Source organism: Pleurodeles waltl, chromosome 8 (assembly GCF_031143425.1).
Source record: "Pleurodeles waltl isolate 20211129_DDA chromosome 8, aPleWal1.hap1.20221129, whole genome shotgun sequence".
Taxonomy (NCBI): Eukaryota; Metazoa; Chordata; class Amphibia; order Caudata; family Salamandridae; genus Pleurodeles; species Pleurodeles waltl.
The window spans coordinates 790,666,425-790,690,855 of record NC_090447.1 but is presented as its reverse complement, the minus strand read 5'-3'; the positions used below and the strand labels follow the sequence as shown (position 1 = coordinate 790,690,855).

Genomic DNA, 24,431 nt, shown 5'->3' with positions numbered 1-24,431 from the left:
GCTTGGCTAATTTCTGATGTGAGCAGTAAGCACAAAAGATTTTTATTTGGTATTTAAGGATTTATTTACCACTTACTCAACCTTCTGAAATGGGGAAACGGAAAGCCATTAATACTGCTGCCCCCATGAGCGGTATAAAAAAAGTTAGGAAAACAGCAAGTAACCAAGTAAGCACAGGCACCCCCAAAGACTTGAGTCCTCTTCATGCTATCGACTTATTATTTGAAGAGGTCGATGCCTTATTAAAAACTAATTCTCATTTATCGCCTACTCGTAGTGGAGTGCCTAGGAAAGAGAAAATCCCTGAAATGTTCACAAAGAGCAAGAGGACACAGGCTATTTTTACTCCTGTTGAGACCAGTATGACTAAGGATACCCACACTTTAGGGGGAAATCCCTCATACACTCCTTTGACACCATCATGTTGTGATTTGGGAACTTTGACATGTCAGAGGACGCTTTATCTACGGGTGCTGAAACTTTCCCCCTTCCATTAAGCCCAGTAGTCAAGGTGGTTTCCAATATCTTGTGTTCGAACCGATTTGAGCTATTGACAGAGGTTGAAGATCCACTGGCTCGCATAATACATTCTGCAATAGGAACTGCTACTGACATTAATACTTTGACTACCTCTCCTTCTGTTCCAGAGGGCTTACATCCTTTGGGTAAAGGGACTGATTTAGCAATTGTTCTCCAGAAAATTGATGAAATAAAATCCATGGTGTTAATATTAATGGGACTTATGAAGGAGAATATAATGCAGAAAAAGAGTTGTAGATGTCAGCAGCCACATGGGGAGATAAAAGAGGATGGTAGTACTGTTCCATTAAATTTAGGACTAGAAATTGACACCCAACCTCAAGTGTCAGCTCTGCCCCCACCCTTAAACAATCCAATTTCATCTAGCATTGGGGATAACCAGGTAGCACCTGCCAATGTCGGGTGGAAGCACAATCAAATTCCCAATTTTAGGAACCATGAGGGATTTCATGCCCCTGCTTCCGCTCAGTTACATGTTACTAATGATGGGCCACGGAGAGAGGATATCCCCTTGCCTCCTGGTAGTAAGGATAACTCCCTTATACCCTCTGCCCATTTTTTCAAATCCTATACTGATATTAATACTCAGTATGATCAGAGTTTGGGGATGGGACATAGTGATTGTACAATGTATATGATTGATGTGCCCAAGCTACCGCTTGGTGCTTTTGAGAACCATGAGTCTTTGATTAATAAAGCCATTCATTGGCTACGCACCCGACGCAATTGTCTCTCAGTTATCCGCTCTGATATTCTTAAGGTGGAAAGATGTTGCGTTCCAGGGTCTATGTATGATTTTATTTCAGTTTGCTTTTCCAAAAAGACCTTGGTGGAGCAATTAATGGATTTTGAAGCACGTACTCATCACTTAAGGGTTTCGAGAGGGATTGGTATTAGCCTTGTCCCCCACCCTCCTTGTACTCGTTCTATGAGGTACTCTATCCCCATTCCAGTTCATCAATCTCATATGGAACCTAGAACACCCCCTGCATCAATAGTCTCTGGATGACTAAATGTTGCTCAGGAAGTGCCTCTGGGGGTATATCAAGGGGTTATACATTCTGAGGGTCCTGTGACTTCTACTGTATTGTTAATTCTGGGTTGCCTAAGGCTGAGATACTGTTGATGTCATGGAACCTAGCAGGATTAGGCAGGAAATAGGGAGATCCAGAGTGGATTACCTATATTAATCGCTAGGATGTTTGTTTATTTCAGGAAACTTGGGCTGATGAACAGATATATATATATATATATATATATATATATACACAAGGGTTTATGTCATATAGTATCCCCGTCCCAACCTCCAGAGAAAGGTTTAGGTCTCGCAAAAGGAGGTTTATTGATGTTATTAAATAAGAAGCTACACTGTGACCGTTCACCATTAAAGATAGATTCCGTGGATATTATGGGAGTTCAACTTACATTCCATCAGTATTTTAGGATCATTTGAATTAATGTTTATGCCTGTTCGGTATCTCGGGGATTGGTGTCTCAGACATTATGTCAGTTGTTCGAATTTTTTGATTCTTTGCACCCCTCGCTTTTGTTAGTAATAGGAGGAGATATGAACTGCACTTTTGAACCCTTGATGATTAATAATTGGTTAACTGATGAAGAAGATGAATTGTGGGGAATCCCGCAATTAATGAATATCAGCCAATGTACTCATTCCTGTGTGGCCACTCAGTTGGCTACACTTTGTCTAAAATATGGGCTTAGGGCATGCAATGGACGCACGCCCTCAGATTTACATATGGCACCCACATTCAAAAGAGGTATCTCTTCCAGTACTATTGACTACTTCTTAGTGGATGTTAGGTTGTGGCCTCTATTAAAAGATATGAAGGTGGAACCCCGCTGCGAAAGCAACCATAATCCCTTGCTTCTTACCCTATGTGGAGATGTATTCAGGAGATCCTCACACACTCAATGTACAGTGCTTCCTACTCTATTGCCGAGCAATAATCATAGAAGAGTTTGCTGGCCGAAGGTATTGTCCAACCCCTATTAAATAACTGGGATTTATAAAGCTTTTATCGATGTGATGGCAGATTATGAAGAATATGAAGATAGTAACATTCCCATCCATAGCATTCACAAATCATTGTTGAAGAAACTGCAGAGTTTCTTCTATAAAAACATCTCTTCTAAATCTTTAGCTCCTAATATGATGGTCACCAATGTATGGTTTAATGAGGATTGTGCTAAGGCAAAGTTGGCACTAAAAACTGCAATTATAAAAGGCTCCCTGTGGGAGATTCGATCGACTAGATGTACATACAAAAAGGCCACAATCCACGCCAAAAAGGTATGGGAAGATTCTGTCTGGCAGGATCTGCTTGTTGCAATTAAATTAAACAAGAACACGTTATTTGGGGAGTTACTATCCAAAAGACAAAGAGGGAATAAGTGCAGCATTAGGAATCACATACAACCAGAGACTTGGGTAACTCACTTTTCCCAACTGTATGCTGGTCCCCCGAATCCATCTAACAGCAGTTTTTGTGACTCAGCCCCCACTTACTTCCAGTGATAGCCTTGACCTATCCGGCCAGGATACTTACACTCCAATAGACTACACTTTTTTCTCTTTTGAGGAAACATTAGATGCAATTCATTCTTTAAAATCAGGCAAGGCACCTGAACCAGACAAAATACCTACAGATTTATATAAATCAGAACCAACTATTTGGCCCTGGTATATAAATCTGCTCTCAAATAAGATTGCCAACGGTGGTGCTATCCAGAGTACCTGGAAAGGTGCTGAAATAGTTCCAATTTATGAAAAAGGAAATGCTAACTTGCCTGTTAACTATAGACCCATTAGTCTCATTGATAATCTCCAGAAACATTTTGCAAAACAGCTTTTGGAGAGACTCACGAATTGGGCACGAGATCCAGCACCATAGACCAGGTATTTAGATTTGTGCTTCTATATTGGAAGTACATAGTTCTTGCAAAGCAACCTTTATATGTTGTTTTCGTGGACTCACGATCAGCTTTTGATCTGGTCCCGAGGGAGAAGCTATGGGAAGTACTACTTAGGCTAAAAGTTCCATTTAACATAGTTGATCTTCTACGGCGATTACATGAGAACACTTATGCACAAGTGAGGTGGGGAGACCAAGGAGAGTTGACAGAAAAAAATCCCATTCAGAGGGGCGTGCGTCAGGGTTGTGTTATGGCCCCGTTTCTATTTACTTTACTTATCAATGAGGTGGTACCAATATTGCTCTCTTGTCACAATAATGCCCCTATATTAAATGCTCAAAAGATCCCTATTTTACTCTTTGCCGATGATTCACTCCAAATCTCTAAGACTCCGATGGGTCTTCAAATTCTTGTTGATAAGTTTAAATCTTTGTGTTTGGATTATGGTTTGGAGTTGAATGCTAAGAAAACGAAGTTAATGGTGCTTGGCCCGTGTTCCCGTGGGAGATGCCCCATTGACTTAAATGGGTCTTTATTGACTCAGGTTCACTCAATAGATTACTTAGGTGTGGGGAAATCAAGTAATTTGCATTGGGAGGACCAGATCGGCAATAGTGGAGGGCTTCTTCAGCCTAGGGCAGCCACTATCTTGCGTTTTTATAAAAGTTCTGCCAAAGTCTGTGATGCACCATAGAGCCATGAGTCATTGGCCCCAATTAACTTCCCGGTCTCTCCAGATCCAAGCTATGTAGTAGTTGGGAATTCCTATCGCCCTGACACCCAAGCTATATTGTTTTGCATCAAAAGGTAATAAATTATCATGTTAATTTTATCCCCTGGACAAGTCAGTTCAACCCCCTGCTTGGCAAACCCTCCAGCTAGCAGTTTACAGTGCCACAGTATGGCTGCGGAGAAGAGGACTGCCTACTGCTAACGGAAGATATGCGCCCATATATCTGGCTCAATAATACAAAGCAATTACTGTTAGGAGAGAGTACTCCTAGGAAATACAGTGACCTTTAAGTACAGCGTGCCTTACTGACAGTGGTTACTATGTAAAAGAGGGTTCATGTTTGCAAAACGTAACTATTTGAGGTTATTTACATTCTATGAAGCTATGAAAATACATGCAGAAGAACGGAAGCAGATTAGTGGTTGTTTGTTTTCAAAATAAAATATTTGCAACTTGAAAAAGAAATTGACTAAGGAAGCTATTTTATTCACGCATTATATTGTTAAGCATAGATACCAAAGATGTAATATTTTATGCTGCAGCAATTGGCCAGTCAGTAATTGCTAAAAAAAGAAAAATGGGAAGATCGCACTCTTCCCCTGTTTAGCAATAAGTGTAAGGATTTTAATGAAACATTTGAAATGGATATTGCCAGGGGAACACTGAATGCATTCGAATTTTGATTAAACCAAATGATTAGTCATCTAAACAGTTAAAAAAAACAATTCCGTCAAAAGATTTTAATTCAACAGCCCAAAATGTAATCCTCTGAGACATTAACTAGTTTTGCTATGTTTATCATTGCTTCTTTGTCGTGTTTCTATGTATACTACTTCCGAATTTAAAAATAAAAAACAGAAGCAGGCAGTTTTGCTAGACTACGGTGCAATTTCATAGCATTTCAAATAAAATGTATTCTAAAAAAAAAATTATGTTGGGGGGAAAAAAAAACCCAAAGGTTGAGATTTTGCTAAACCTTTGGCCAACTTTCAATGACAACTGTAAACACTATTTGCCTAAGGCATCCTTTAATTAAACATTTTGGATGCATCCCACAAATTATTTAAAAATAAATAAATACATTTAAAGCAACTATGATATATATATATAAATAAACAGTGGACCATACTTAAAGAAATTCACAAATTGCACAAGCGGTCTGTGATCCTCAATGGGTGGAGTCTAATGACAATCTTCACAAGAGTTTACAGGCATAGCATTGAAAAAGATGCACAAGTTACAAGTGAACAGGCGTACTTCAAATTTCTATTTTTTGCGTGTACAAATTCAGCCATATAATTGCTCATGTGAAATTTGCCAAGTAAGTGCAAATTTACTTGTTGAGATGATTTTCCCCCTTTTTTCTCACGGGGAAATATCAATGGAGAAGCTCTTATCTCTTTGACCCAGTTTGGTGGGGAGTCTCTTTCGAACTTGGCAAAGTTCCCTGATCCTTTCAAAGGGAAAGATGGGTTTCAGAGGAGATGGTGAATATCTATAACATGTAAATTTAGGGAAGTTTACAAACTGATAAAGCATTCCAGCTTTGAAACTATGGCTTCTTGTCCGCTTTCAGGTTGTGGGAGTAGATTGAGTCGCATGAAAACCCCTGTGAGAGTAAATTGTTTTATGAAAGCAAAACCATGTTGTGCATGTATGAGCCAAACGAACGAGTTACTTACCTTCGGTAACGACTTTTCTGGTGGATACATTAGCTACCTGTGGATTCCTCACCTCATGAATACTCCCATGGCGCCAGCATTCTACGGAAATCTTCTTACTAGTCTCTGCACGTCGACGAGGACGTCACTGTCTCGCACGCGACGCCGTCTGACGTCATACAGGCAATAAGAGGTCCTCGACGACGTGCGGACGTCAGTACCAATCATTTTTTACGTGCATGAGAACAACCAGGCAATGCAATGAAAGAACAAAGCAACATCCATTATAATGTAAAAATACACCACATTGTATGAATAACTGTAAATCTTTTTATGTACATATATATATATATATATATATATATAAAACTCTCTCTTTTAAAATATATACACACACCAAGTATATACATAAAGATATATAGACATATACCTACATATATATAAATATATTATATATATACATCTATTGCACCCTCAAAGACCAAGAGGAGCACACTCAAGGATTACTTGGCAAGACCATAAAGGCAACGGGGAGGCGGGTGGGACCGTGAGGAATCCACAGGTAGCTAATGTATCCACCAGAAAAGTCGTTACCGAAGGTAAGTAACTCGTTCTTCTGATGGATACAACTACCTGTGGATTCCTCACCTCATGAATAGAGTCCCAAAGCAGTACCACGCCCGGCGGTGGGTGCCTAAATGGTCAAACCAAGAAATCCTGCAGCACTGACCGTGCAAAATGGCCGTCCCTTCTAACCTCAGAATCTAAACAGTAATGTTTTGCAAAAGTGTGAAGGGACGACCAAGTTGCGGCCTTGCAGATGTCGACCACAGGAACACCTCTGGCTAAGGCCGAAGTGGCCGACTTAGCTCTGGTGGAATGAGCTCTAATGCCCTCAGGAGGATCCTTCTTTGCCAAAGAGTAACATATTTTAATGCAAAGAACAACCCACCTGGATAGTGTTCTCTTGTGGACTGCCTTTCCTCTCCTCTTGCCCACGTATCCAATAAACAGCTGATCCTCCAGCCTGAAATCCTTTGTTCTATCGATAAAGAAGCTCAACGCTCTCTTTGGGTCCAGACGGTGCAGTCTTTCTTCCTCTTTGGAAGGATGAGGCGGAGGATAGAACGTGGACAAAGTAATTGCCTGAGCCAAATGGAAGGGTGAAACAACCTTCGGGAGGAAAGCAGCCTTGGTCCTCAACACCACCTTATCCCCATAAAAAGTTGTATAAGGGGGTTTTACTGATAAGGCCTGCAACTCACTCACTCTCCTTGCTGATGTTATAGCTATCAGGAAGACTGTTTTTAAAACCAAATACCTCAAGGGGCAAGAATGCATAGGTTCAAAAGGGGACCCCATAAGGAAAGTCAGGACTAAGGACAAATCCCATTGCGGCATAACGAATGGCTTTGGAGGATATTGATTTAGAAGACCTTTCAAGAATCTGATAACAATAGGGGATTTAAATAAAGATGGTTGGTCTGGAAGACATATGAAGGCTGACAAGGCCGATAAATAACCTTTAATGGTAGCCACTGCACAGCCTTTCTGCGCCAGAGATAGAGCAAAAGACAAAACGTCCGATAGATGAGCATGTAAAGGATCAATCTGCCTCTCTCCACACCACGCAACAAATTTAGACCACCTATTAGCGTAGATAGATTTAGTGGAGTGTCGCCTGGCCGCTAATATAACATCCACTACCTCAGGCGGGAGAGAGAAGGAACTCAGGTTGCCCCGTTCAATCTCCAGGCATGTAGGTGCAGACTCTGGAGGTTGGGGTGTAGAACCTGCCCCTGCGACTGTGAGAGGAGGTCTGCCCTGAAAGGGAGACGGAGCGGCGGGCACGTTGAGAGTTGGAGAAGGTCGGAGTACCACACCCTCCTTGGCCAATCCGGAGCTATTAAGATTACTAGAGCCCGGTCTTGGCGAATCTTCCTCAATACTCGAGGAATCAAGGGTATGGGAGGAAACGCGTAAAGCAACTGGCCGCACCAGGTCATTTGAAACGCGTCCCCCAACGCTTCCTGCATCGGATACTGAAGGCTGCAGAACAACGGACAATGCGCGTTCTCTCGAGTGGCGAACAGATCTACCCGAGGAAACCCCCACTTGTGGAAGATTAAACGGACTTGATCTGGATGGAGACGCCACTCGTGGTCTGCCGAGAAGTGGCGACTGAGACTGTCCGCACGCACGTTCAAGACTCCGGCCAGATGGTTTGCTATCAAGCAAATCCGATGGTCCTTTGCCCAGGACCATAGTCGAAGAGCTTCTCTGCAGAGAAGGTACGACCCCACTCCTCCCTGCTTGTTTATGTACCACATCGTGGTAGTATTGTCCGTTAGGACCTGTACCGACTGACCACGAAGGGAAGGGAGGAAGGCCTTGAGAGCCAGACGTACAGCCCGTAACTCTAACAGATTGATGTGAAAAATCTGTTCCTCTGGAGACCAAAGACCTTTGATCTCCAGATCCCCCAGATGAGCTCCCCACCCTAGAGTGGAAGCATCCGTTATGACTGTGGCCACTGGTGGCGACTGCTGGAACGGCTTTCCTTGTGAAAGATTGTTGCCTGCAATCCACCACTTCAAATCCACAGCAGCATCTCTGGAGATCTTGACAGTACCCTCTAGATCCCCTCTGTGTTGAGACCACTGCCTTCGGAGGCACCACTGAAGAGCCCTCATGTGCCAGCGAGCATGCATGACCAACAGAATGCAGGAGGCAAAAAGACCGAGCAGACGAAGGACCTTGAGGACTGGAACTACCGCTCCATTTCGAAACATTGGAACCAAATCCTGAATATCTTGAATCCGCTGAGGCGGAGGAAAGGCCAGACCCAATGTTGTATCCAGTACTGCCCCTATGAACAGGAGGCGCTGAGAGGGCTCCAGGTGAGATTTGGGCTCGTTCACCGAAAAGCCCAGGTCGAACAACAACTGGGTTGTTGACTGCAGATGACGCAACACAAGCTCCGGGGACTTGGCTTTGATCAACCAATCGTCCAAGTAAGGGAATACTGCTATCCCCTTCCTTCTGAGCTCTGCCGCAACCACCGACATCACCTTCGTGAAGACTCGAGGTGCTGAAGTAAGACCAAACGGAAGGACCGCAAACTGGTAGTGTTGCGATCCCACCACAAACCGGAGATACTTCCTGTGTGACTTGAGTATCGGGATATGAAAGTAAGCATCCTGCAAGTCGACAGACACCATCCAGTCTTCCATGTTCAACGCCAAAAGCACCTGTGCTAGGGTCAGCATCTTGAACTTTTCCTGCTTGAGGAACCAATTCAAGATCCTCAGGTCCAGAATTGGTCTCAAACGACCATCCTTCTTGGGAATCAGGAAATACCTTGAGTAAACTCCTTGACCCCTTTCCTGCTCCGGGACCAACTCCACCGCGCCCTTTAAAAGGAGGACTTCTACCTCCTGTTCTAGCAACAGGAGGTGTTCTTGTGAACAATACGAAGGGCGGGGCGGGATGAGGGGCGGAAACTCCCGAAAGGGAAGGGTGTAGCCTTTTCCCACAACACTGAGAACCCAAGTGTCCGACGTAACAGTCTCCCATTTGGTGAGAAAATGCTGTAATCTTCCCCCTACAGGAGAGGAGTGAGTGGGAAATGGTGGAAGCCTAAGGCTGCTTCCCCTGCTGCACCCCGCCAGAGGATGAGGAAGAGGCAGAGTGCTGCTGAGAGGCTCCCCTGGTGCGGACCCTACCCCTCCCCCTAAAAGATCTATAGGGGTGGGAAGAGGCAGGTTGCTGATATCTTCCCCGAAAGGAAGAGGAGGAAGAGCCACGCCCAAATCCACGAAACCTCCTGAAGAATCTGGAAGAGGCCGTGGAAGAAGGAGCTTGGAGTCCCAACGACTTAGCCGTGGCCCTGCTCTCCTTAAAACGTTCCAAGGCCGAATCAGCCTTAGCCCCAAACAGTTTGTCCCCATCAAACGGGAGATCCAACAATGTGGACTGTACATCTGCCGAAAAGCCCGAGTTACGGAGCCAGGCCTGTCTCCTTTCCACCACAGTTGTGCCCATTGCTCTGGCTACCGAGTCGGTGGTATCCAGTCCCGTCTGGATAATTTGGGTCGCAGCAGCCTGGGCATCAGAGACAAGATCCAAAAGACCCTGGGGAAGCTCTGTAAACGAAGAGGAGATGTCATCCATCAGAGCATGAATATACCTCCCCAGGATACAGGTCGCATTAGTGGCCTTTAACGCCAGACTGCAGGACGAAAAAATCTTCTTGGACTGCGCCTCTAGCTTTTTTGAGTCTCTGTCCCCAGGCACCGTCGGGAAAGAACCAGGCGCTGACTTGGACGAACAGGAGGCCTGCACTACCAAGCTCTCCGGCGTAGGGTGCCTAGATAGGAAACCAGGATCAGTTGGAGCCGTCCGATACCTCCTGGCCACGGCTCTGTGAACTGCTGGGGAAGATGCCGGCCTCTTCCACACCTCTAAAACCGGATCCAGCAGAGCGTCATTAAAAGGTAACAGAGGCTCCGCCGCGGCTGAGGCCGGATGCAACACCTCCGTCAAAAGGTTTTGTTTTGCCTCCACCACCGGCAAAGGCAGGTCCAAAAAACTAGCTGCCTTCCGTACCACTGTATGAAAGGAAGCAGCTTCCTCAGTATATTCCCCCGGGGACGAAAGGTCCCACTCAGGGGAAGTGTCCAGCCCACTGGCCGACTCCAGTCCACGCAGCCCATCACCCGAGTCCTCTAGCTCTCCTTCCTCTAGGGCTCGTTGGTACTCCTGCTCTTCTAGTACCCGGAGAGCACGTCTCCTCGAATGAAGTCGTTGTTCAATACGCGGAGTCGACAATGCCTCCGCCGAAGTCGAAGATCGGCGCCGATCTTCAGAAGCCACCGACGCCGCGTCCGGCGCCACATGTAACTTCGGCGCCGACGAAAGAGCAGCTGAAGCAGATGGACCCACCGGAGTCACAGGCCGAAATCCCGACGTCGACGGGATGGAAATCCCCGGGGCCAATCCTTCAGAAGCCACCGGAGCGGCCACCGGCGCCGACACTGGCGCCGAGCCCACGTTCCCAAACGGGAGAAAGGGCATAAAGGGTGCCGGCCGAAGAGGCGCAGGATCACCCAAAGAAAAGGCCAAAGGCCCAGCCGGAGCACCCCCTGGAGCCATCTGTTGGAAGATGGCATACATCGCATTCAAGAATGCGGAACTATCGGCTCCAGGGGTGGGAAAAGCCGGATACTGGGGTGCCTGTCTCGGAGGCGACCCCGACTCCGGCCTCGGCGTCTGCGCCGGAGAAAACACTTGAGGCTCCAATACCTCAATCACCGACGCCTGTCCAGGCGAAGTTGGTGACGCCGGAGAGGGCAACGGCGTCGAAGGATGCGGCGTCACCGTGGGGCTGACCTCCCATGTCTTTCGGCGCCAATCCGGAGACCTGGAACGAGCCTCCCTTGAATGACGCCGAGATTCTCTACGGCGCCGGGAGTCTCGATGACGCCGATGTTTTGGAGAAGACTTCTTGTGATGCTTCTCCTTTGACTTGGCCATAAACAGCTTCGCCTCACGTTCTTTAAGGGCCTTCGGATTCATGTGCTGACATGAATCACAAGTCGAGACGTCGTGGTCGGAGCTCAAACACCAAAGGCAATCGGAATGAGGATCCGTCACCGACATCTTGCCTCCACACTCACGACAAGGCTTAAATCCAGACTTTCTCTGCGACATTATTTCCACGGAGAAAGAGTACGCAGCAAGATATACACTGTAACCGCAAGAGTAACAGTTGCTCCCTCGAAGATAACCGTTTCGAATGCACGGAAAAAAGGGAACTGACGTCCGCACGTCGTCGAGGACCTCTTATTGCCTGTATGACGTCAGACGGCGTCGCGTGCGAGACAGTGACGTCCTCGTCGACGTGCAGAGACTAGTAAGAAGATTTCCGTAGAATGCTGGCGCCATGGGAGTATTCATGAGGTGAGGAATCCACAGGTAGTTGTATCCATCAGAATTACTCTTGTACATGCTTCGAGAACAATGCATAACAATTTGACTCTCACAAGACCTTATAGAGGTCATCCATTATTAGTAAATATAAATGCCCAGTCATTGATCTAGTGCTTCGTATTTGCTCATAGTTACAGCAAACATGAGAACTGGCCGAGAGTAACATGAAGTGTTATGCACAAAAATGAAACCACGTGATGAATTGGAAAGGTCCGATTTGAAAGGGTCATCATTTGGCAACATAGGCACTGGACTGCCAGTCTAATCTGTTTATCTACAGTAACATTTTATGAAAGTGAGTGAATGCTTAAAAGAAACAAAATTACCAAAACAATTCACAAAATGCGTAATCATAAAGTGAAAAAGAAAACAGTGGTACAATTTTAAGACACATATCCTTAACTCAGTTATAATTAGAACTCTGGGATGATGAAAGGGCTGAAATATTCAGAGCTCTACCGTGATCAGAAAGCTAACATAACAGAGCATCTGCATATGCAGAGACTGCGAATATTCAGCGACCTCAAACAAATAGAATCCTGGTAAGTACAGTATAATCGGAAAAGTTGACATCAGAGCCTTACTGGAACACAAAATCAGACATACTATGCGCCATGGAATAAACAGGGAATCTATTTTTAGAACTTTAATGACAACTCTGCCATAATTTGTCACCTCTGTGCATGGCGTTAAATGTTCATTCGAAACCTAAAGATTATTACGCGTAGTATAACTTGGATATCTCCTTTTACTTAAAGAATACCAATACCATACATAGCATGCCACCAGTCGGTGGGTAAAGTGTCTTTTCTTATTTTTTTTAATATAACCTCACAGGTTACCTGGTAAAACGGACAATAAGATCAAATCTTCCCTGGGCCCTCACACCATGTTAACTGTGTTGGTATTTAAAATGGCCTTGACAAAGCGTACTTCATAAACAGATCAGTTGTAAAGCCAGTAGGTCTCCCTTTTAGCTTTGCTAAAGCTTGATTTTTTTTTGTCTGGGCTTCTGTAAAACTTTATTTCAGAGGAATCTGCGAGGCCCTCTCCAATAAAAAAAAAAAAAATAAAAAAAACTTACAATACACATCTAAAAGCAAAGGTTGTTTTAGTCTCAAAACGCAAACACTGCCATTGAAGCCCATGGCCAGGATGAGACATCCCTGGTGTGTGGACATCCATACTGTGAAAGAGCAGAATGCCATCGCTCACAGTGAAAATAACCAGTGGCTGAAGTAGGCTGACCAAGGGTTCCACGCTGTATGCCACAGCACATGGATAAACATGTAAAGGATAAAACATCTGATCAATGGATGACGAGGTCCTGCTGAAATCCTCTGTAAGTACATTGTGATATTCTAGTAAAACCAAAAGGTCTTAGCTAAGACTAGACCTAAAGATTGGAAACATCTTCCAGGGTCAAGAACAACGCAAAGCAAACGCAAAGCACACACAGAGCTGTTTCGTTTCTCCTGGCAATAGCATGCATATTTTTGCCAAACCATAACCCGAAAGCTAAAAGTCTCAATAAAGACTATTTTGTGTTCATTTCGAAATGGAGATTGACCATTTTTAATTAGGTTTCTTTCATTAAGAGATTCCATTACTTTTAAAGGTATATCTGGTTACAGAGTTTTGTTGTCATACTTGGAATGCGGAGACCAGTTTTCGATCCGGTTCTACTAGTTTTGAAGCTACATGCCAAACAGAACAGTTTGCAGCATTGCAGAAAACACTTTAAGAAAAAACACAAAATCACTTAGTACCTTATCGATGATACCATCAATTTTCCCCTCTTCTACTGATTTCTTAATGGTGTGTGCAGTTTCAGCAACGGACTCCGATATTTTCTTTGTTGCAACAGAGGCAAAGTTCAATAGATAACCTTTTTTTATTAAAGAAAACAAGCAATTAAAATGAGTTTACGGATCATACACTTAGGTAAACACAAATGTACTTATTAAACACATTATCTCAACTATTATAAATGGGCTACCAATGCCTTTTCGAATTTACCAACATTAACCAGATTTAAATTAATGTAGAGCCCAACCATTTACATTAAAAAATATTAAGGAGTTTTAAATTAAACTGCAGTCTCCCTGGCACCACTGCTGCTGCTGAACGATAGTGTTTGAAAACCAAGAACAAAATAAATTATTTGAGGGTAGTGCGGTTCCAGGTGGATGAAGAGAAGGCCTTGTGTGTATAATTCTTTAAATGTTTCCCTGGGTAATAGAGGGAGGGTACATGAGGGTACGTGCTAAGCTCCTCTTTTATTAACAGAGTCACCTGACTGGTGACACCAATGAGTGATGCGTATGTGCATCAGTCTAGGGGCAGCCCTCTTATAGGAGGGGGCAGCATAATAGCACTTCACAGAACACAAACTTCCTCCCAAAAATCAAAGTAGGTTAAAAAGGACTTCATGATACAAAATGTTCCACAGTTTTAGGCCCTGCACCCCAAGTATTTGGACACAATGTTGTAGTTGTATGAATGATTGTTTCTGGATTAAGTCAGTAACGGATTAACAGTCAGACTCTGCAACAGAGCTGCGGGTACCAACTCTTCTAAGTGTCCATGGTCTGTGTTCCAATAGGCCAGATTTCAATAGAGCAATCCGAGACGGAACCCTCGGCTCACGGGTACCCAAATTTAAGGCTTTCACAGTTGTCTAACATGACCTTGTTTTTGCATTTTCGGCATAAACTGGTAGCTGCAACTCCTCAATGAATTTTTTAAAGAGGCCCAAGTGTATCACATTACAGAAAGTCACTAGGACTCGTGCTCTCCCTATCCAGTACAATGTTGAAGTATTCAAGGCTCCCCGAATCAGGAAGACCTTTTTGGTAACACCACATAGCACAGTTTGGTTTGAGGTCCAAATGAGGTGCCTGAAGACAAACACTACGTTTCTTACTTTCTGTGATATTGTGGATGAAGATCCAACAATGAGCCAAGTTAAGTGGTCTTGTGTTATTGTTCCAGTGTGTCACCTAGCTAGATCTGTAGCTAGAGGTCATCTCAAATTGTAGATGATGTGCAATTAACTGTGCCGCATGCACATAATTCTGTTTGACCTACTTAAAAGGTCATATTCTTAGTATGCTTGTTTTCTGCCAAAGGGGAAGACTCACCCTCAAAAAAAAAAAAGAAAGAAAAGAAGCGATCCCCGCCCCTTTCATACTTTCTAAAGTGAGAGAAGCAGGCCTCGGAAAGAGAGGTTGCGAAACTACTCGGTGGTATCCAGACATCAACTTTGTTGACAGATTTCAAGCTCTCTAGCCTGCGGACTAAAATTAAACTCTTAAGCAAAGATCACAGAGATGTACATTGAGTGGAAAAAAAGAATTGCAGGCTTCATAGTTGATGCGGAGAACTTTTTATAACTAACAACGAAATGAATCACTACATGGACGTCAGATCCCACTTCACTAATGCGGGCTTGTTATAAACAAACTTGTGAAAACTCAACTTTTCCCTCTATTAAACAGTGCCGCGTGGTGTAATAACCAGTTATGAGGCAGCGAGCGCGGTTTATAAATAAGTGATCCTACACAATGGCCACCCAGCAAGCGCCTCTTCTACACTTACAGCATTACCTAGTACTAAAGAATGGAAAGACGACTTTAACAATTTTCCGATGTCACAGTGTACTATGCAAGATGGACAATTATAAAAGGAAAAGAATTTCAAGCACAATTGTTACAACTATGTTTTAAATAAATAAATACATAAATAATGATTTTTGTGTCTAGCCTGGACAATTTACATATCAGGTGCCCTATCTGCATTTATGAATAGATCTTAAGCGTGTAGTGGCATCTTCTCACTGAGTCCTCAAACAGTTTAGGCCATGTTAAACTTTGCACACAAAATCTGACCGGCAAGCGCCGTGACTGCTGGCCTCAGCAGTTCCTTACTGGGGCAGCCCGAGAGCTGCGACACTAGAGTGACCTTTCAGGATATTTAACAAAGACGGTGATCTTAAAGCAGTAATAAGTGCTTGGTTATAGGCCACTCATTCGGCGTTACCGTCTCGTGCCCGAGTGTGTAAAGTGTACACTCCCATGTTTGCAGCTGGACAATTCTTAGCAAATGTCAAACTGTAGTTGCAACGGAAAGTGTTACTCGCATACGATTACTTACAAGGCACATTTCACAGGTTACTATAAACACATTATACCAGGCCACGTAAGGTCTTTTTTAACCAGAAAACCTTCATTTATGCATCAATCTCATACAATCCAACACCAAATGGAATCGGAAACAGGCAAACCAAGGTTTCACACGGGATGCTTGCTGCACAAACTTACTTATTATTTGTCATCTCATTACTGAATTACAGTCACTAGCAAACTCAAAGCAAGATGCCTTATATACAACAAATACACAATAAATATGAACATTTATCATCAGCTTTAATCAGCAAGATACCCTTATTACACAATAAACTCTAGCTAACACAACAATTAAACACCTTAAAGAGGATGCAATCTTTATTCTGCATTTCTAGAATGAGAGATAACACCCCCCAGGTCATGAACAACATATTCAGACTCAAAGTGTCTTTTCTCTAATACGTTACAACATACATCTATTCAATTACAAATTGTGACACATCAATCCGCCCTTTGCTACAAAAAATGTAATGTTCACAACTTCAGCAAAAACAATGGAATTCTCCCCTAGGAGTGGAGTCAGTCAGTGTCCCCAGAAGCTGCAGACCTCCTGTTCCATAGTAAAATGCCTTATTCCTCGAACAACAGCTGCAACCTACAGTTCCCACTCTCCCGTGAAGCGCCTTCTCTCACAGGCAGCACGATGCGCATCAGAGTAGTGTGTCCCTTCAGGACAATCCAACACACTTTGGACAAACAATGTCACCTACAAAACGCTGAGCCAATATGTTAGTTCAAACACAAGCCCGGATGTTTCGTCACATACGAATCTCTCAGCACAAACCTGCTGTATCAAGCCCAGGATACACTGATCTCAACCTCTCTCAACTGCTCAAAATAAGCTTGAAATTCAGTTACAGGTGGCAGCCTGGATTGGGGCCAAATGTTCACACAGAAGGTCATGTCGTTCTTACCGAGCTGCCAAGGTCTTTAGTTATTAAAGCATTGTGGCGAACGTGCAGTGTCGGACTGGCCTGTAGGCTGGGCCACTGGAATTATGCGGCAGGGGAGGGTCAAATTATGCAGGAGGGTTGAGTAAATTATGCAGCAAGAAAAAACAAATTATATTGCATAATGCGGCATGTTTTCTGATAGGAATACTTTGTTTTTTCTCCCACTTTTACACTCGTTAATACTGCCTGGGCAACGGCTGTACTTCACTAGTACCAGTTTAACACCCTAATAAAGCAATAAGCAACAGAAATTTGACCGGACAACCTTTGCAAAAAGCCTTTCACTGCGCAGCAACACGTCGCTGCGTGTTTAGGAACTTTTGAACCATCTGCGCTAGAAACTATTTTTTGGTTAAAATCAACAGATTATGAAGCATCTGATGGATTATGTGGCAAATGGGGCAAATCTCTAATTCCGAAAAAATAGCAGTGGCTACACAATTGCAAAATTCCAGTGGCCCTGCCTATGGGGCGATTAGGCAGTGCCAGGTGGGCTGGACTGACAGGTCAGAGTAGGGCCAGATTTTTGTCTCCTTCTGGGCCTGTTTTATAGTCTGCTGTGCCGGTTTTTACTGTTGCTCTCCTAGATATTAAAACAAGCATTTCCTGCGACAATCACAAATCTGTGCAGGATTCCTTACCTTAAAAACATTTACACAGAGTGTCTTTACAAGTTCAAATCGGACCTAATTTACAAACTAGGGCCACTTTTGCTTCGATTTGATTCGCTAATCGGGGCCACTTATTTTGGTGCCCGGGCCCGTTTTCTGTCCCAGTCCGACCCTGCTAACTTGCAACTAAATCGAATGTCTGAACACAGGGCCACTATACATGTTATAGGCGTTACACGAAGACAAACCATCGACGTGGCCGATTACATTTAACTGCTGTATCGTGAAGGAACTAGAGACAGTCCGAGTACCGCTCCTCTAATGGAGGTACAATAAATGACACACTGTCCATGCCTCAGCCAGTGCGGTATATGCTCTAAAGGTTCTACTCGGGGGCGTGTCCATCTTTCGCCTTTTAGCCCAATCAAACGCTGTGATATAGCAAGGTAGAATCAAATCGAGATAGAGGGTTTTCCTCCAGCGCTATTCCATCTTCTGACTGGGCAGAGTATAATCGGGTTCCGAGGTCAACTGAAAGCGGTTATAAATTCCAGCATTAATGTGTTCCTTCTTCTGTGCCGACTGCAGGGTAGGAGCAGTCAGCAGTGGATCAAATCAAGAATCCAGCATATGCTTTAGGGGTAGCTTCAGAGTCTGAAAACATGTATGCTTTTCGTTTGTGAGCATACGCATGCCTTGATGAGATGAATATGTGCTTGTGGTAGAGGGGAAATGTCTGAAGACTGGCTGTAGGCAGGGGTTAATGGTAACCACCCTTGCGGTCCGAGGGGCATTTTGGGCATAATTGTGCCTGTCGTGGCATCATGCCTGCCACAAATTACAGTGGCTCTGTGCTAATTGGCACCATCTTTGACCTACTATGAGACCTCTGCCATAACGTTAGTGCACTAGCCAAATAGTATTATCATTGATATATTGTTAGCATAGCTGACAAATGTGTACCTACCGCTGGCATAATGGTGCTGATCCTTGACAGGTTACCATTCGAGATATATATGTCACTATCACAAATATAATGTTGTCCTCGTGATATATGACGGTGTCCTGATCACCATAATGGGCACTCCTACGTGGAAACAAATTATCCTTTTATTTAAGATGATGGAGGAGGACGCTGGTTGCAACAAATGGTGTTTCCTGGGTTCTTACTGGGGCAATGGTGTGGTGCTATGGATTGAACTATTGTGAAGGGCTGCATTACGCAGTGTGCCTTGACGACTGTGGCTCTAGAAGCATCTTTAGGATGGTCACGTCAGATGATGAAATTTTGGCGGGCCTTTTAGATACCGGTGGTATTATAGACAAAGTTTGTCACAAGTACATAGCCTGGAAGCACACACATCATAGAGATGATCTTGAACAGAACTTCCCTATCAGGCGGGATTCTTGTTTGAATTCTTCACATCCAGGTTATACCTTTAAGAAGAACTCCTAGCATGATTTTTTTTTATTAAAGCGTTTGTGAGTTGATATGAGGTACAACAGTGGATCAAGTTAATGCACCAGGCTGCAGACACATTTGGTTTAGCACTCCAGTAACTTTGCACAACTTACACAAAAGCACATCTCAGTTACCACTCACAGGAACAGCCTGCCTTCTCATCAGATAGACGCTTGGACCACTTTCAGGGTACAGCCAGAGCACTGGCAACTGATGATTCAGCAGGGGTTACTCTCAGTGCCCTCCTGTCATGAAACCTAAATTCAAAACTCAAGTCATAAAATCATATTGGACGGGGTGGTACGTGCTCGGGAGAACTTTTCACAGGCATGTGCACTGCCCAGACAAAATGCCACAGAAGGCTTCAGTTCAACACTAGCAAAGGTCGCCGCCATTACAGCCACCTGGGGCCCGGAAGGAACAGGTCAAACCGGTTTTGGGTCACGGTCGAATCCTCACCTTTTGGTTGCCTTTAACACCCAACCTCCCTCAACCGTCCCCCACCAGGTGCCAAGTTGGGGGTGGAGGGAGGTGCGAAGGACATTCAGAAGGCCAATAGGGGGTTTGAGTTGTTCAAACCCCCAATGAGGAAGCAGGAGGATATCTGCAGGGGGCCGGGGAGGCACCATTTATGTCACGCTGTCCCCTTCAAAGGGCAGACAGGCGACCGGGGACAGCGCGCGAAGAGGAACTGATCGTGCAAAGAAGGCTTCTAGTGAGGTAAAAGAAATGCCACCAACCCTTCTGCCAGAGAGCCATAGTTCTGTGGCATGAACCAACTCACTGCTTGAAACACAAATTCTGGCACAATGCAACTTCTGATTCCTTTACGTTACCCTAGGAGAAACAACATGTCATGGTTTACCACAAGCACAGTGAAACAGCCGCGGATCACCTTTGTTTTTAAGGCACATTAGAGTCGCAGGCAACAGCGCAGGTGCTATCTCAGGCACGACCTAAAAACAGACAAGCAAGTGGCTAGCTCATGGTCAGATACTTTAAAGGACAGGTCAAGTGGATTTGCTTAACATCAAGTTTTAGTAAATGGTTCTCATCTTATATCCAAGGCTAAATACATCCACTGAGAAGACATGCATGGTTGCAAACTGAGACGGCACATCTCAAGACGTGATTGCACAGGTTCAATGTCGCCTTCCCATTCCCCTTCCCCCTAGGTGTATGCAGTGACACAGACATTTTCCCGTCAGTGCATGGGTGGTGGGGTAGGGTAGCATCGCCTGTTGGGACAGCAGCAAGAATCAGCTTAGTGCTAATTTCTACTTGGGACATGTTAGCAGATTGAGCATATCTATGGTTATCTATGGCACAATTATATTCTGGGAGGATTATGCCCTTCTTAAGGTATAGTTCTTGAAATAACAGAGGTTGTATGTGGTATAATGCAGCCCTACCATAATCGTCCTATCCTAAACATTTTGCAGACATTCATGATATAGGTCTTCTTGTCTCTCACATAATGATGGGAGAAATCCGTGCCACATGATGGGCATCCCTGGAATTTGATGGAAAGAGATGTTCAAAAAAGCCAGAATGAGTGCACTAGTAACATCGGTTAATGTTGGTACTTGATGGAAAAGGGAAAAATTAGATTGTGGACCAAGAATTTACTTACTTATCTGAAATGCAGGATATAGTAAATATGCCTTTTGTGCTTGCTCACCCTGGATTTTTCACCTTTTGCTGAACCATTTATTTTTGTTGGCTTTAGAACTCTGTGCACTTTACCCCTGCAAATCAGCAGTAAAGGAAATGTACTTCTCCTTTAAACATGGTCAATTTGTTATATTCCTAATTGGCACGTTACTGGTCTATAAGCCCCTCGTATATGGAACAAAGTGTACAGAGGGCCTAGATGTTAAATGCCACTAGTGGAATGCAGAACCTTTTGTGCCATCCACTAGAGAAGTAGCACAAACGTGGCTTAACGCCTACCCTTGTAGCCTGATTGCAGCAGTGCAAAAGTGCAATTCAACATGGCAAAATAAACCCTTTTGACAAGTTTAAACCTTTCATTTAAATATTAATAAGTCACCTCCATGCAGGCCTTGTAACCCACAAGGAAAGGTACATGGTACTTTAAAGTAAAACATGTAGAAATTTAATGTAACATGTCTTGACTGTGACTAGCTATTTTTCACTGTGGAAGGCATAGCTGGTCTATGTAGAAACCCAGAGTACATATTAAAGTCCTAACACTGTATCTCAGGAATGGAACAAGTTAGAAAAATGATTTAACAAAACGCCGTACAAGCATATTAAAGGTAGTTATGGTATGAGCAATAAACAATAGAAACATACATGGCACTGGTCAAGGAAGTAATAGTTAGAGTGGCAAAAACATGAAAAATAGCACCGGGTAAAAATAAAGGAAAACATACTCTCTCTGAAATAACGGCATGGACAAGACCCTTCTGGGTGTCTAGGCTTTCTACAACAGTCAGCATACAGATGGTTGGAAAACAGAAAATAGGTTCAGCTCCCAGGTGGTGTTGAATGTAGAAGCGATAAATAGAATGTCAAACAAGGAAGGTAACCATGAAAAAATAAACAGGCGCAAATAGCGACACAACTGGGGGTAAGGGAGGTATTTCCTCAATGTAGAAGGAAACTGATAGTTGAAGTTTTACTTCTTTTTGAAGATGGGTTTTGAAGGGTTGGATCTTGTATTGGGAGGAAGAGTTACAGATTTTTAGGGAAATTCTGGAGAAGTCCTTTTGTTGAAATATTGTGGCTTCAGTAAAAGGGAGCTAGTGCCTCAAAGATTTGTTTCCGCCTAATAGGGTCAGTATCTAGGCCAAGTAAGAAGACGTATTATGGTGGAGAGCTTTGTGTGTCATGCAAGCAATTTTGAGGTGGATCCTAACCTCATAGGTTAGCCAATTTAGTGAATGGAGGTCAAGGGTATTATGATCCTTTTTTTTCCAAACTTGTGGTGAAACTAGCTGCCGCATTCAAGATACCCTTCAACAGTGCTAGTTTGATTTTGGAAGGCTCAGAACGATAGCACTACCATAGTCTAATTTAGATATCACAAGTTCTTAAACAGCTGTTTTGAGATCTGCAGTGGAAAGGAAAAGGTTTTAGTTTCCTTAATGCATGTAGTTGATGATTAGCCCCTCTGGTGGAGGCACTGATGTGGCTCTCCATGGAAGATTATTCCTAGGGGTTTGCTGAGTCAATGATGTGTGGGGTACAGTTCAAGGTTGTAAGATGTGGGAGCAATTATTTGATGTTAGGAGACATACTGGTTGGTGAGATTAATAAGAGTTCGTTTTTTAATTGCATTAAGTTTGAGGTGGTTATGAGTCAGCCAATGCTGAGGTTTTGTCAAAGTGTTATTGAGATACTGATGTCTTCAGGTCAGGCAATTTTCATGTAGATTTGCATATCTCCAGCATCTAAGTGGTAGGAGATATGAGAGAGTTAAGGATTTCGATCAGGGGCGCCATGTACAAGTTAATGACCCCTGACCTCCAGTCACTGAACTACCCTATGAGGCTAAGATCCACCTCTTGAACACTGCTTACATGTCAAATTATGCTTGACAATTCTTCTGGGTTCACATATAACACCAGGGCCACACTTGAAAGCAGAGAGAACAGGAAGCCAAGACAATTCTTGTGGGTCCAAAGCCTGGTTGTTGAAGGACTCGGATTTAGTCCTACCAAATTTCGGTCTCTAGATTTATTGTGGGTACGGTGGCTGCATCAAACTGGATTTTATTGTTAGATTTGGGAAGACACTTATTATAGTGCACTCTTCACATACATCTCCAGCCCCCAGAGCCCATGTGCAGTGTGTTAGAAGACTTTCACCATCTTGAATTTGGGTGGGTAGGGTTGGCCCCAGGAATTTGCACCCATTAAGTAGGACGTGTCCAGGAATTATTCCCACCCAGTAGCTAGTGCAGGGCACCCATTTCAGAATATTTCTTACACCAATGAAATATCATGAGAGGACTAAACCTGCTGTCTGTGACGTAAGGGGGCCCTGAAGGACTGAAGCTGATCATTCTTGTAACTAAGACTAAGTAGTGGGCTATAAGGTTCATACAATTGACCTCCTGATCAAGCCACAGTGGCACAACATGCTACAAGAAGCCTTTTCCTAAAGAATCCAGCCAACCAGTGGAGCAGTGTAATTAAGGCCCCATCCTGTATATGTCAAGAATATACCTTTATATCGTCACATACAACCTTTACATTCAACGTATGACAATTTCATTAATGTGTGTGCTACAATTAAACAAATTAATAGTGTGTAACTCCTGCAAATGCTAAGGATTTATACATAAGCGTATCAAGCTGATTAACTGACTAATAGAAACATGTTCTTTTCATTTTTTACATTTTAACGTTTGCTTCCATTACAGATACATGATAATGTAACAGGCATCCATTCTGATTCTGAGATGACTTAGCTGGACAATAGGCCTTTACTTGAAAATGTCTGCTTTAATGTGGCCAGCATGTTGATTCTTTCTTCTTCTGGTGTGTTATCATGCTTCTTATTGGCTAGAGAAAAGCTTATGGTTTGTATTAGACTACTGATAGTGAGGCCTGCAAGGAGGAAATTGATAACAAACTCAGAGGAATGATGGTGAGAGGAGGCCTTCTGTTCACGGCACACTAGGATGGCAAAATGCTCAAGGCTACCAGCTGCATACCTAATTCTCAGGAGATGAGAACTTAGGGAGTATGTTGACTCCCCCCACATAAGGTTATTGGATTGGCTCCTGGTGGTGGGAGAATATATGGATTTTCTTGAAGCTACTGCTTATATTTAATTGCCGTTTCCATAGATAGTTAGGCGGACTTGCCGTTGACTCTGAAAGCGAATAGATCTTTTTTGCTGAGCTTTTCCTGAATGTGAAGCTTCATACTGACCACTTCTCTTGCTTTTCTCTGAACTTCTACCAAAGTTCGACTCTATGCTGTAACATTCTATGCTCCCGGCTAGGAATCCCTGTCAGAAAACCTTGGTCTCAAACTATGTTTAGTTAGAAAAGGGAGGTTTCTTTATGGAACACCTTATTGCATCAATCGCTTTTTTTTGCATTGTGGCTGTTTTTATTTTTTATCTTCTCTTTTTAAGATTTAACTTACTGGCACATTTTGGCCTTTAAACTGTATTGCTACATTGTCTGAATTTATTTTTACTTTGCATATATACTGCTTGGATTAATGTACTGAAATTAATCCATATATTTGGCTATATCGATTCTTGCAACCAGTGGTGAAATATATTTGATGACTTTACTAAGATACTGAAGTGCAGATATCCGTGTGCCATCACCAGTGACAACTGAACCTGGACTGGACCCTGCTAGTGGCATCTC

At 43.5% G+C, this 24,431-nt stretch overlaps 1 protein-coding gene across 1 annotated transcript in view; it reads right to left on the bottom strand.

The window, feature by feature from the left end:
• The window catches only part of SYAP1 (synapse associated protein 1), a 112,462-nt gene that overhangs the window by 71,318 nt on the left and 16,713 nt on the right, over window positions 1-24,431 (bottom strand). The window contains exon 2 of the mRNA XM_069205037.1: window positions 13,629-13,747. Within this exon, the coding sequence (XP_069061138.1) occupies window positions 13,629-13,747 (119 nt within the window). The remainder of the gene's footprint in view (window positions 1-13,628; window positions 13,748-24,431) is intronic.